Source organism: Otolemur garnettii, unplaced genomic scaffold (genome assembly GCF_000181295.1).
Source record: "Otolemur garnettii isolate 467f Iridium unplaced genomic scaffold, OtoGar3 scaffold00012, whole genome shotgun sequence".
Taxonomy (NCBI): domain Eukaryota; kingdom Metazoa; phylum Chordata; class Mammalia; order Primates; family Galagidae; genus Otolemur; species Otolemur garnettii.
Genome location: NW_003852407.1, coordinates 22,928,692 through 22,943,598, shown reverse-complemented (window position 1 = coordinate 22,943,598; position 14,907 = coordinate 22,928,692). Strand labels below are relative to the sequence as shown.

The following is a 14,907-nucleotide window of genomic DNA, read 5'->3' as shown; positions in this document are numbered from 1 at the left end:
ACAATAATGTTTTGACCACTGTCTGGAGAAAATGGATGAAACAACCGGGCAAAGTGTCCAGGCCCTGCATCACCTTTGTTCAATCTAGAGTCAGCCTATCTAGAAGGGTGCAAATACCCAGCACCCATATGACTGGGCTTTTAGGGGCAGGAGCCCCAGGCGCGAGGCCAGCCCACATCTGGAACAGTGGAAGATGGGAGGCCAGGGGTAATTGCTTCTAACATCTGAAACCTTCAAACCACATTCCCCAACGTTGTCTTTATCAGTAATAAAGGTCGTAATTCTGGCTCTATCTACTGACTCTGTTGACTTATTTGTCCAGGACAAAGCTGGGTAAGAAACATTATTGTCTAGGTCCCTTTTAAATAAATTATCTACAAAGTCTCAATCTTAACATTTAAAGGCCAAGGCTAGAAGATAAAAAAGAAGTCAGGGCAAATAGCATTGTTATACCACCGGCAGTGTCACAGGCCCACTGGGACGGTGGGGCCCTGTGAGCTTGTGGATCTGTGGATCACTGGTGAGTACAGGTCTGGCCTACATTGGTATAAGGTCAGGAGAAACAGAAAGAAACATCCATCATTCATCAGACACGTGCACCTTGAAGTCACCACCAAAGAGCTACACGGCCAGGGACAGAAATCAGCTGCTTCCTTGGCTCCCTATCCTGCATCTGGCCTCATCGGTTGGATCTTCTCATTCATAAGGTCAAACGTTGGTCCCTGAAACTGAGATCCTGTAAATCCTCATTCTAAAGTCCAAACCCTCCTTCAGGCAACAACACTTCAAGTCTATTAGACTTATCTTGTTCCCACTGGGTGTATTTGTTTGCAGACTTTCAAGGAAATGGTGAGTGCCAGACCTGTGAAGGGCGGTCAAGCCCTGTTCAGGCCTTGGTCTGTCACTTCCCTAATGAGGGTGCCTGCAGGTGAATGGGGCAAGCCAGGCTCCCTTCAGACCCTTACAAAATGGAGGGATGTGAAGATGACATGAAAATTCAGGTCTTGGCCTGGCACATAGTAAGCATTCAGTGAATCTTAGATTTAATCACATGGGTCAGCTTTCAAGAAGTTTCCCAGTCCTTGGTTTCCACCTTCCTACAAACCTTCAATGAAAATGTTAGGCGAATATGAAGTGCAACAGCAAGGCCAAGCTGGGGACAAGTTACAAAGCTCACCCAATAGGCTCGTGTTCAAACAGACACTTCAAGGAAGAAGAAAAGGCCCAAACACAGGGCAAAGCATTCTCAAACTCCTTAGTAAGCAGAATACAAATTTAAGCCAAAATGAGACACCTCTGTGTGGTCCAGCAGACTGTCAAAACTTTTTTTTAAGTTTGACAGGTCTCCTAAAATAATAGGGGAGAGGGGAATATATCTATCATGGTGGACCAGTATGAAAAACACAATCTTGCATTATCTAGGAAAAATGAACATATGCAGATATGTTCATATGGCTTGCAGAGTCTATTCCTTGGTACACACCCCAGAGCCGATCAGTATTCCATCACCAGGGAGCTTGCTAGACATGCAAATTCTCAGGCTCCACTGCAGACTGACTGAATCATAAGCTCAGGGAATAGGGCCAGGAATCCATGTTTTAACAAGCTTTCTGATGATTCTCATAACACTCTAAAATTTGGGAAACACAGCCCTAGAGTTCCTCTGGCATTTATACACAGGTAGCACGTACAGGAATGTTGATAGCAGTGAAAATCTAAAACCACACGTGCCAGTCCATCAACAACAAACCAAATAAGTAAATTGTACCAAATTCCTAGCATGCGACGCTCGATGGCAGTGGAAATGAGCAAATTGGAGCTGCACAGCTCAACTAAATGAATCTTACAGGCATAATGCTTAGCAAAAAAAGCAAATCAGAAAAATACATGATAAAAGATACACACGTGCATGATACATTTATGAGGACACATCTCTATATATTTAAAGAATACAGGAAGCAAGGAATAAATGTTAGAAAAATTAGGATAGTAAGGAGAGTAGTTATCACTGGGAGAAAGGGGGGGGGGGATTGGAACAGTACCTTGGGGAATTCCAAGGTAGTGGCAATATCCTATTTTCTTAAGCTGGCTGTTAGTTTACTTCAGATATTTTAATTATTTTCCAAATTATGCACGTATGCTTTACGTACTCTCTGTATGTACCACCATTCACAATAAAATAGTTTTTTTAAAAAAGTGATCCTCACATTCAGACAAAATAGAGATCAATAACAATCTGCTTTAGTTTTTCATTTTTTGTTTGTTGGTTTGACCTGAATTCAAATACATATTAAGCTATAATATCAGGCCACCTGCATATGAGCCCCACCTTCATCACTTAACAAAATAACCTAGACATCTTAGGTAACTTACTTTTTGGTGCCCTAATGCATAAAACGGTGTAATGTTTTTGAAAATTAAATGAGCTGGCGCCCATAGCACAGTGGTTACCCTGCCAGCCACGTACATCGAGGGTGGTGGGTTTGAACCTAGACCGGGCCAGCTAAACTACTGCAACAAAAAAATAGCCAGGCATTGTGGTGAGCACCTGTAGTCCCAGCTACTTGGGAGGCTGAGGCTTGAGAACTGCTTGAGCACAAGAGTTTGAGGTTGCTGTGAGCTGTGATGCCACAGCACTCTACCAAGGGTGACATAGTGAGACTGTCTCAAAAAGAAAAAAAAAAAGAAAATTAAATGAGTTAATAGATGTCAAGTACTTCGAATAGTGCCTGGTACATAGTAATTACTCAAAAATGAAAAAATATATATCAGTAGGATAGAAAGATACTAGATTATTTATACCATTTCCTTCATCTAATTATTAATAAATCATTGTGAATCGACCTTCCCTTTGTATTTGTGGATGCTGTGCTGGCATCAGCCAACATAACGACATTACATGCAACCCTCTCTTCATCATCATCGTAGAAGTATTCAGAGACTGAGTAATTGTTTCCAGGATGTCTTAAAACATGTGTGCCTGTGTGTGGGACCTTAACAGGACAGTGAAGAATTAAATCACAGAAACAAGAGACAGATCTGGAAGACACCAAAATAGCTCCTGTCCAATAACCTGTTATTTCCGAATCAAATCACTGGCAGAATAGCACTCCACATCCATGAATCCCTTTCCCTAATTATAAAGACGGTGGGATTGTACCAGCTTAGATAGCTTCTGCTAGGATTTAAGGAGGCCTGTTAGAATTTGTGCCTTCAGATTGTGGTTTTCAAATGTAGTCTGAGGAGCACTGGTGGTGGGGAGTCCAGGGAGAGCTAGGGGTGACTGGCTGTGATACTGAACATAAAACAAAGTCATGCACACATGAGGTACTCAAACTTTTTTGAATAATTGCATTCTCCTCCAGTTGTGTCTATGTAAAACAATAGCAATGACTAGGCCCCAGAATCTTCTATTAAACATCCAGCATTTGGCTCAGTACAGGAAAGCCCTTTTTAAGTTATATACACAGAGACAAACACACACACAGACACACACATACAACACTAACCCATTTACTTTTTGTAATAACCTTATGATGGAGACTCTCTATTATCTCCATTTACCAATCTGCATACTGAAAGATAGAAATGTCCAATATGGTATCCAAGTTCACAGAACAAGTGTCAGAGCTTCGTAACCACTGCCCAGGCTACTAAATAAGTATCACAGAAGAAAAAAGACAGAGATCTACAAATCTATAAAACGCTTTCTGATAAAAGACGCATTTCAGTTCACACAAATAGAAACTTTGACCAATGAGGACAAATGTGTTTCTGCTTGCATGTATGCTATGTACATAAAATCTGAGGGGAAAATAAAGTAAGACTCTCTACCACACACTACATGCCAAAATAAATTTCAGATAAGTAAAATATCTCAGTGTGAAAACATAAATAAGTAAAATCTGAGACAGCATGAGATTTGAAAAATTGTCTCTGGAAGTGGAGGGGCCTCAACTTTCTGGCTCACCCAAGAAGTAATATTCCAGACACATATCGTGTGTATATATATATATATATTTTTTTTTTTTTTAATTATGAAGAACCAAGACTTAGGAAAATAAGGAATCTGAATCTTAAAAATATTAATTATATATGCAAATACTAAAAAACTGTTTTTTAAAAACCTATTTAAAACTGTTGTTTTTTTTTGTTTTTTGTTTTTTTTTTTTTTTTGGCTCAGCGCTGGTAGCACAGTGGTTATGGCACCAGTCACATCCACTGAGGGAACCCAGCCTGGACCAGCTAAATAACTGCAACAGAAAAATGGCTGTGCGTTGTGGAGGGCGCCGGTAGTCTCAGCTACCTGGGAGGCTAAGGCAAAAGAATTGCTTGAGCCCAGGAGTTTGAGGTTGTTGTGAGCTGTGACACCATGCACTCTACTGAGGGCAACATAGTAAGACTTAGTCTCAAAAAAAAAAAAGCAAACAAACTTTTTTTTTAAAGTTTTATTTTCCACCTGAAAATGTAATAATGTTATAAGCAATATCTACAAAGTAACCCATTGCTATTCACATTGAAATATACCACTATTTCCCTTTAAAATACAGCTCCATCCAGAAGGCCTCAAACAAAGAGAAAGATCATAAACCAAAGCCTGGATTTAACTCAGCTTCATTTACAAAGCATTTAAACTCTAAAGCAATTTGTAAATTAAATCAATGGTTATGATATGCTCCCCCAAATGTTCTTATTTACCTGTCAAACACGAAAGACAGAACTGTAATAAAACTGAATACCTAAAACGCTGTAGGTAAACAATTACTTTTACGGTAGAAAAACAATGAGCAGGGGTAAAAGCAAGTGACGTACAAATTATCTATCAATAAGCTGAGGCTACACAAAGAGAACAATCTTTTTAAATGTAGTAAAATAAAGTCCACATGTGTAAGAACATAAATAAATCAGAGCTGCCTTGAAGCAAACAAATCCTTGGTGGGCCATTACCTATGGAATTTGCTTCCGTGGTCTTTATCACCGTGCATGGAGCCCTTCACCTATAACTCTCCACCTACCCAACAGTCATTATACACAGAAAGAAAAAGACACTTAAAAAAAGAAAAGAAGATCTTCGGCTAAGTATGGGTAGTGCGCTACTTGTGGCAAACTCTCAGTGATCTCTACAAAGGTATACAAACATAAAAAAGGGGCGAATGGGACCCAGATGCATTAACACACCAGAAGCCAGAAAACGAGCATTTGTGGCATTATAAACCCTCCCATGTAACCTTCTGCCAATTGAAAACAAAAACTGGAAAGGAGGGCCTTGTTAAAAACTGGGTCACTAGGAAGCTCAGAGAAGATCTTAAGGAGCATTACGGAGAAGATTACAGCCTGTTAACACCTAAATCTTCCCACTGGAAACTTCAGGTCAAAAAGATACTTCGTTCCTTGCCTCCACGCTCCTTCCATGAAAACGAAAGGCAAGAGAGAACTCTAGCTTACAGAATTACAAATCTCTTTGCCTTTGGGCTGCAGCAATATTATCACATTACCAGAACTTTAGGAGAAGATACCATTGTAGGAAAACCCATAAAAGGTATTTAGTGGCTTGACATGGTAAATGTGCAAGTGACCGTTAGCTGCAAAACAATAATTAATCTTTCCTTTTTTAAACTATTTTCACCTTCCTTGACCTCCTGGATATTTCGATAGTGTCCACGAGTCTTTCCTAATTTTGTGAATCTTACAAAATATGCATGACACAAATTTATGGGTGATTCTACATATGGAGTGCAAGATGCCAGACTCAAAGGGAATATGGGATACGATTTTATAAAGTACAAATAAACAAAAAGAATCTATGCTGTTAGAAACCAATAGTTACCATCAAGGAATGGTTAAAACTGGAAGACTGCTTCCGGGGTTCTCATGAGATACTGATTAAATAGTATGTTCAATTTAGAAACATTTACCAAGTTGTTCGCTGATACGTACAATTCCCTGTATGCATATGATGACTCCATTAAGTAAATGTATGTGTGTGATCTGAGTTCTGAACTCCCTGTAATATAATATGAGGAAGCAGAATGTTAGAACCCAATCCTGAAGGTGTTCTCTCCAAATGGTCTCTCCCAGGGGTGGGTGCCAAAGGAGCTAAAAAGGCCAGTATTTTGGCTGTACAAAACATACTTTTCTTTAATTACTGAACCAGAAAGCCAGGAAGAGTGAACTTCAGACTTTGAATGTTCTTGTTAACCAATTAAGACAACAAATGGAAAAAAAAAAAAAATTAAAGTGGTCACAGTCTCCAGTTTATTAAAGATTTGTGTTAAGCAGAGGAAGTGAATTACGCATATGTCCTCTTTAAAATGTTTTAAAATTAATGAGTTTTTAGTTACCACAGGTTTTACTTAACAGTTCCCCAACCAACTAACAGATCTTCTGTGCAAGAGTACAGTCAAGCCCAGTGTATCCACCCACCAACAATAGGTCAAGTCACAAAGAAAATCATTGCCTGTACTCAGTTCCTCCACAAAATATAAAAACCTGTTTGCAGTGGGTCATTTCAAGATATGGACATACATGTTTGAAAAGAAACCAAATAATTTATGGGGGGAAAAAACAAGGTAATTCAAAATATTCAAATGACAACTGTTTGAACATTAAAGCATTTCAGAAATTGGTGATAAAATCTACTGAATTCATTTTTACAGTGAAAAATGTCTATCCTGTGGCCTGATGGTTTACAAGATCTTAGGAAGTATTTTAAGTTTCAAGAGTCACAAAAACAAAGCTATTTTTAAGCACTTATCAGCATAGTACGTGTTGATCAAGACAACCCGAAAAACTTTTTAAAAGTGACTATGAATCATGTCGTGAAGATTTTTTTCTTCTTTCTCCAAGAGAACAGATTAAAAACACACACACACACTGTACACAGGAAAAAAAAACCCCAGAATGAAAATCTCAACCAAGCATTACATTTTGGCTTCAGATGCCAAAGAAAACAAAATATTTAAGGCCAAGATTAGAGAGTATAATTCAAAATTTAACTATTTAAAGAAAAGATGATGAATCAACTCAGAGAGGATTAAAGCTTCTCTCTAATGTGATAGTCATTCTAGATTCTGATAATACTCAAAATGTCTAAGATCCAATTTCATCATCATTAAAATGGGAATTAAACCCCCGACCTCACAGGAATACAGAAACAATTAACTAAAACATCAGACGTTCCTTGAAATTAAAAGCATTTAATTTTTAAGGTGTAATATTAGTTTTTCAATTGAAATATCAGTTTGAAACAGATATTAGTTTGAAAAACCCTCTGAAGATGTGGCAGCAAATACCTGAAGTTTCAGTGATTCTCTCTGCTGTGTCAATCTGCTTTTCTGAATAATGTGAATGACCTAATGGCAACTGCCAAATATAAATAAATTGTAAAATGTCTTAAAACTGTCGACTTGGGAAAAAAACTAAAAGGGAAATGCCTCCCAACAACCCTTACTGAAACCAGTAACATAAAAGTCTAATATTTAGTGAAAGAGAGTAAAGTTAAAGAAACTCATAAACTCAAAACGTATTGTAATAATGAGGGGAAACATAGTCGTTTTTATATTTGTAGTGCCCAGAATTTCCAGAAAAATAAAGATTATCTAAATTATGTACCTTTTAAATTTACTTTGTTTCAACTAATACCTCAATTCACCAAAATATGAAATAACTTATCAGAATGTGGAAGAAATCTAAATATACATGTTTTAAACTATGACGTTCAAAAAAATTACACAAAAAGTCAGTATTAAAATTAAAATTACAATACATAATAGTATGTAAGGCTATTATTTATTTATTTACTCACTTAATGTTTTAATTATAGATAAATATATTTTGTGAAAGAAAACCTAAGAAGAGATTATGGATCAAACATCTCTCCAAGTTACCCCAATATGAATGCCATATATTGATAATAGTATCTTCTTTTAAAAAGCTCAATCTAGCTCAAAAGCATTACACAACTAATTCTCCCAACTGTACTTGGAAAAACTCAAGTTAATTGCTTATTTAATCAAGGCAGTGAGTAGACCGGAAAATCTCGTTCTTGTACTAAATGTCTTTCTCCAATGTATCTCCAATTCCAGATACTAGTAAGGTCTACTTTAGTTTGTAGTTCCACTATCAGAATAGATGAAAACCTAAGTACTCAATCAGTTCGGAGAATGTAAGAAATATCACAATGGTTTCACCAACTAGTATACTCCCTCAGGCCCAGAGAACTCAGCATGATGGGGCCATTCCGTGATGTCAGCATGGAAACTTATCCATTATTTAGCTACCAATCAATTTAGCCAATGTTCCTTTGGACCTACTTACAGTTCAGTTTGCTATAGGTTGTTCTAAACTGAATTTTAGAATGTTCTAGTGTTAGATAACCTTCATCTTATTTCTGCTCTGATTTTTTTATTCTTCAGTTACAGCTTGTAACTGTGGTCTTTGTCCATCCATTTTATGTTCATTCAAGAAGCCTAAAATCTCACCTTTTATTCTGAATGCCTTTTAGCTTTTTAGGGAGCATGACTATCCCCCAAGCCTGGAAATGTGCCTCATTTTCTTGAACTGGAACTAACAGCACTGAAATGTTTCTATCTACACAGTAGGGATTCTTGAATCTAACTGCAAATTATTCTATAATTAATTAAATCACATCCTACTGATGGACATTTAATAGATCAATAGATCCAATCTTTTGCAATTATAAACATTTCGCTAAATATCTTTGTATAAGTATCTAGATCATGTGTTTGTCATGAATACAGGCATACCTGTCAGAAAATAACCAGAGGATGAACTTTTAGGACAAAAGGCTATATTTTTGATGCTGACCCCCACCACTTAATTCAATGTTCTCACAGAGAGTATCTTCTCTCAAAGAAACGTGACAACATGAAACCAACAGAATACATAATTTTTGGTCCTAGTCACATTATACTTACCTTCCATTAAGCCTAATCCCTTCCCAAAATAGTTTACTTTTACTGAGAAAAGTAGCATAGACAATGAAGAAAATTTAGGTTTAAAGTCAACCATGTAAAAAATACAGATGCTGAAAAAATTATCATTATTGACAAACTAGGGTTCATAAACCTTCACAAATCACATTCTACAACTCCAAGCAACTGAATATCCTTACATTTTAGGTTGAAAATTAAAGCCATTTCAAAACGTTTCACAAGGAGACACAGCTGAGATATTTTTAAGCAGCGCCAAGAATCACAGAATTGGAAAGTCCCTCAGAGATCAACTAATCCAACCAGGCTCAAGACTTTACTGTTGAGGAAAATAAGGTCACAAGAGTTTAAGAGAGGAGACTACTTCTGGACCAAATGAGAACCCCAGGCTTCCTGACCTTGACAGACACTGCACAAGGGCCACTCATTTGCACAGAACACAGTATTATGTATTATACCCCTGGTGCCCAAACTACCTTTCAGGATACACACAAAGGGATCAATCAACTAGTGATGGACACTTCATGTTAAACCGTAGGGAATGTTGCAGGAGACATATGCAGATTGTGGTCTTCAAGAGACATATGAATGTATTTGCCACTGAAGGGCCTGGATGCTGTAAGTACAGTTAGAAGCTCAAAGAAGTTTATTGAGAACTGAAGACTGAGGAACAAGGAATAAAGAAGTGAGCAGGATTTACGTATAACCTACATTTTCTTTTAAAACACTCCATTACAACATAAATCACAATCTTTAAATCCCCATCATTCAAGAAGTCCCATTTAGCTTTTGAATTCACTTTCTGCCTACTTTCAACTCATCACTCTATGCAGATGACAGCTCTCACTGAAACATTACTCTATATATACCCTCTTCCTGGTCATGAATAAGGCTGCTTAATTAAAACTTACCTATTTACATTAAATACAAAGACTAGCATCTGCTCAAATTTACTGATACAATTTTCTGAAAAATTAAAACAAAAATAAATTTTTAGTAGAAAAAACCAGAAATGTCAGGCATGATGATTTGTTGATACCAATTATGTTTCACCTTACAGTTCTTAACCCAACTTGAAGATACTTAGGGTTCTCAAAAGTATATTGATGTTGGGAATGAAATATTTATTCAAATGACAAAATTCAAATTCCAAATCTATCATACTTTTAAATGGCTGATAAAATTCACCACCAAGTCTGAGCAGTACTTAAATTTGATTACTTTTTGTATTTGAGCCAAAAGAACAAATTTGAATAATGTTAACTTGGGCAAAGTAATCAAGTGTGTATATACATACAACACTTCTTAATTTTTTCTTCTTTAAAAATCACAATGCTGACTCGAAATAGCTCCTTGAAAACAGGATGGGGATTTTAATTACTCAGGACTAAAAAAGAAAAAAATAGGATTTAAAGCAAGATTAACTGTTGCTCGAAGTCTTGACATTTCCCTATTAATAAACCTAAAGCTTAATGAGGCACAACAGATTTAAGAATTGAAAATTTTTAATGAAAAAAAAATTAAGGATAGTTTGGTGCAAAATACCGCCATCAAATAATCTGTTCCAGAAAGACTGTAGTCTTTATATATAAAAAACAAGAAATATCTAAAAAGAATCTCAGTCTGAACTTCTAGAAAAAGGTCAAGGTAGATTTCAATGAAGGTATGAAAGTTAGAAAATACACTTTGGATGCACATTCTAAACTTCTAATTGGGGCCTTAAATATATTAATGTTAATGTATATTTAATCTTTAAAAACATTTTAGTTTATATAAAATATTGTTTTTCAAATCACACCTAGTACCTTTGCAAGCGCCACCTACTACTAATGACCACATGCCCCAAGATAAAGAAAAAGTCAAAGAAATACTAATACATTACTAAGAAATATATCACTGTGGCCAATAAATAAAATAAGCTGCCAATACCAACAGAAGAATTTATGTTTCAAAGATACATGGAAAATGAAATAAACACAGAGTACAAATACCTGCTTCATACTTAAAAAAATTATCAAATCCTAGATTTTTCCACATCCTAAAACAAGGCCTCTTTTTAAATGTATGTTTCATATGTTGAATAGTAATCTCTTTAAAATCTGTACCTAAACAGGTGAAAAACATATAAGGTGTATGTGTATTTTGTCCAAGGCCCTCACCCAGGGTTGAAACCAGAACCTATGTGATAAGACCATGAATCCAGAATTTCTATGCACATTAAAAGTACTGTCCTTGGTGCCTCATAACCCATACAATTATATTTAAATTAGAACAATGGAGCCATGCAATTAAAATGTGAACTAGGAAAACAAAACCAATTTCTAATATATTAACAGGGTCAGTAATAAAAGCAAAATTGACTTTTTTCCTAATGACAAACCTATATAGGTATCTGAAAGGCATTTGTACAATTTACAAGAAAATCTAGTCATAACTTTGTAACAGAACATTTACCCTTTAATCAGAGAAGGTTTTGGTCAAATTCTGATTTTTATGTAAAAGTCAATGCTACTATCTAAATCAAAATGAGAACGCATAGGGAAAAAAAAAAATCTCAAAGCTGAATATCTTGCCATGCAAAGTTGACTGAAATCGCAGACACATGTAAATCCAGGGAACAGAATAACTAAATTAATATAGAATCTCTCGAAGTAAAATGGGGAACACAGACTTCAGTGAACAAAGGCCCAGAGCCCTTTGAATATTCAATTATATTTAACCGGTATGAAAAAACAAAGTTGTTCTGTATCAGCACTAGAACCCTAGACATCTCTTTCCTAAACTATGGGCTGCTTAGTCTGGACTGAAAAAAAAACTCGACTTTTAATAGCAGATGACTGCAGAGGAGCCACTTTCACCTTGCAGATAGATCTTTGCTGCTACTGGTGTGTAAAGCAGACCATTAGCACACAGTCATTTCTAATCTCAGTTGTACAATCCATATGGTGCACTTAACCCTAAAACTCATGTTGCATAAACTGCTCTGCTTCCACTCCTAATGACCTTCCAAATCCTTCCGTTTTACTGCCTGACTTGCACTCATGAACCAGACTGCCGAGTAACTTGATGACAAAGTTGTAATTTTCCCTTCTGGGAAGGTTTATAAAAGTCAATATCCATATAGAAGAAACGGAGAAAGAACATACCATGGCAAACACAAGCACATTATTTCCCATGTAAAAAAAACACTTGGAGAAAAAAAATGACATCCGAAATTCACACCTGACTAAAAGAGAAAATGAGACTGCTCCAGTTACAACACACTTGTGGTATTCGTGACCAACAAATCTCTCCTCCTCAAAGTTCACGGTACAGTATTGAATTAAAACTTACTTTTAGATCAAAAAGTTAGTGAAAATAAGCAACTTATTGCTGGATTCATACTCTGAGGATTTACTGGTCTATAAAGAAGACCACCCAATGTCCCCAAATTATTGTTTTTTTTAAACAAGATTTTTTAAAAGAAAACGAAAAAAGAAAAGGTCTCACATACGTAGGATTAAGTTTGTCTTGCCATCCCCTTAACACTGGAAGCAACACTTTTTCTTCTTCCCTTTCTGCCTACCCTCTCTAATAAAGCCCATTTTTAAAAGAAGAAACAATAAATGAAGTGACAGGAGGTGAAAGAATGAGGAGTGTGCGCTCTGAGAATAAAGGGCGGTTTTATAACAGGAGGTACTTTTGTTAGCAAGTGACTGGCAGGTCTCCTCCCCCAAGTTAGAAGGAATTCCATCCACTCTCCAAAACTGCAGAGGCCAAAAATGTCTAGTCTAATAGTTTTGAAATCCCAGAGTCAGGAGAGAGCCAGGGGAGGGGACTGGCGAGTGGGGGAAGGGGAGAGAGAAAGACCAGCAGGAGACGAAAGAACAAAAGGAGAAACCCAAGAAAGGAGAAAGGAAGGACAGAACTGAGCGGCCTAGAAGCCATGGGTGGTAGGAAGACAGAAAGTGGGAAAGCACGACCCCGGGGAGGAGAGCCTGGAGCCGGGCAGGACTGGGCGCGCCGCACCACCGCGCACCATGGACAGGGCTCGGCGCGGCCGCAGCCCATACCCCTCTGAGGGGCGGGAGAAAGCGGGAGAGATTGCGGGCGCCCCCGGTCCAGCCCCGGCACCCGCAGTCCCCCACTCCCTGCGGCCGGAGCGCGCCAGGGCCTGACCCGTGAAGACTAGGGAGTGGGGTGATCCTCACCATCTGTCCCCATCTCCAGTGCAGTGGCACTTCTAGCCGCGCACGCACTTTTCGGAACTGCCACCTGGCGGGCGGGCCAACCACCCCTCCCGCTGGCTTTACGCTAGGGGCCCCACGGAGAATCTTTCTGCCCCGTCGTGAGAGCGGACACGCCCCTCTCCTGCAACATCCTCCGGACCCCACCTGCGGGGAGGGGGGGCGACTCGGGACCCGGGCACGACCCCCGTCCAGGGCTGGGGTCCAGACCAAGGTTGTGCAGCATTGCCTCTGGGACCCGCCAGGCGTGCCGGGAGGGACCTGGGGGCGTCCACGGGTAGGACGCGGCAGGAAAGTTGGGCAGCCGGCAGGGCTGGGGATCGGCGGCAGGGAACGGAGTGGTGAGGGAACCTGTGACCAGCCTAGAGCAGGTGCCTCCCGCTGTCGAGCAGCCTCTCAGTCCAGATTCAATGAAAAGGCTCGCGGAAGCTCTCCCGAGGGTGTGAAAAGTGGGAAAGGCTCCAGGCGAAGGCGCCCCTGGGACGCCCGCAGGGCACAGACAGCCGGACAGAGAGAGACGAATAATAATGCCCGCCTAACGGAACTTCTTCCTACCCGGCGGGTTGCTAGGCATGCGGAGCCAGGGGCTGCACACTCCTCGGGACAATTGGCTGATGTTTTCTTTCTAGGTGAAGCCGACACAAAATTTTGAGGACAAAATTAGAAAAAGCGGCAACTCTGGGCTGGGGTAAAGACAATAGGACAGTGGAGCCCTTAGGCACCGAGAGGCGCGCGGGTGTCAGGGTGGGGTAGGGTGGGGTGTAAGTCCCGTAACTAAGACACCAGAGTGAGAATTCTTACTGTAAACTCGCGACCCCAATTTCTCCAGAAATAAACAAAAAAATTGGAACAAAGTGCATCGCTATGGTGGAGAAGCACAGAAAACTGCAAAACCTGACAGTTATCCTGCCTCACCCTTGTGCTGCCTGGAAAACCCTCAGCGAGTTCGCCTGGCACCCCAGGAAGAGGAGTGGGGCCCCGCGATCGGCCCACTCGAGCTCTGCCGGGAGAGGCGCAGTGGACCGCTGGCCCCGGCAGCCCTGCCCCGGGGCCCCGGCCCGAGCCTCGTGCCTGCGCAGCTCCCAGCCGCGCGGTGCGGCACCTCCCTTCCCGGGTGCGCCGCCCGGCCCCGCAGCGGCGCGGGGAACAAAGGGACCCGGCGCCGCCCTCCCCACCCCGCCCGTGGCCCGCCCCGCAGGGACCGCCGTGTACCTGAAGCAGGGCCGCCAGCAGCGGCAGCAGGGTCCGCGGCGCTCCCGCTATCCGGCACATGGAGGCGGAGAGGGGCCGAGCGAGGAGCCGGAGGCGGCGGCGGCGGCGGAGGCAGCGGCAGCACCAACAGCGGCGCGGAGAATCGGCTCCAGGCAGTTTCCACCCCCTTCCCTTCCCCTCCCCACCCCACCCCCTTCTCCGCTGCTCTCCTCTCCCCGCCAATGGAGAGCGAGCTGATGACAAATAGCGGGCCGCGGAGTCCGCGGGACTCGCACCAGGAGTAATAAAACAGACCCAGAGATCAAGGAGCTGGGGAAGGGGCGGGGGAGGGCGGGCGAGCGTGCGTGCGTGTGTGTATGTGTGTGTGTGGCCGCTGTGGCAGCGCGAGCGGCTGTGCCCCGGATCGGAGCGCAGCGCAGCGGAAGCCGGGAGGGATGCAGCGGCGGGGACCTTGGCCGGTGTAGGATGCGGAGGTGGAAGTGGAGCGGATGGCGCTCTCCGACAGCTCCGCAACGCGA

At 40.7% G+C, this 14,907-nt stretch overlaps 1 protein-coding gene across 1 annotated transcript in view; it reads right to left on the bottom strand.

Moving 5' to 3' along the window:
• The window catches only part of CDH2 (cadherin 2), a 219,346-nt gene extending 204,498 nt beyond the window's left edge, over positions 1-14,848 (bottom strand). Inside the window, exon 1 of the mRNA XM_003784768.3 lies at positions 14,390-14,848. Within this exon, the coding sequence (XP_003784816.1) occupies positions 14,390-14,449 (60 nt within the window). The 5' untranslated portion in view covers positions 14,450-14,848. The remainder of the gene's footprint in view (positions 1-14,389) is intronic.
• Between the last annotated feature and the right edge of the window lie 59 nt (positions 14,849-14,907).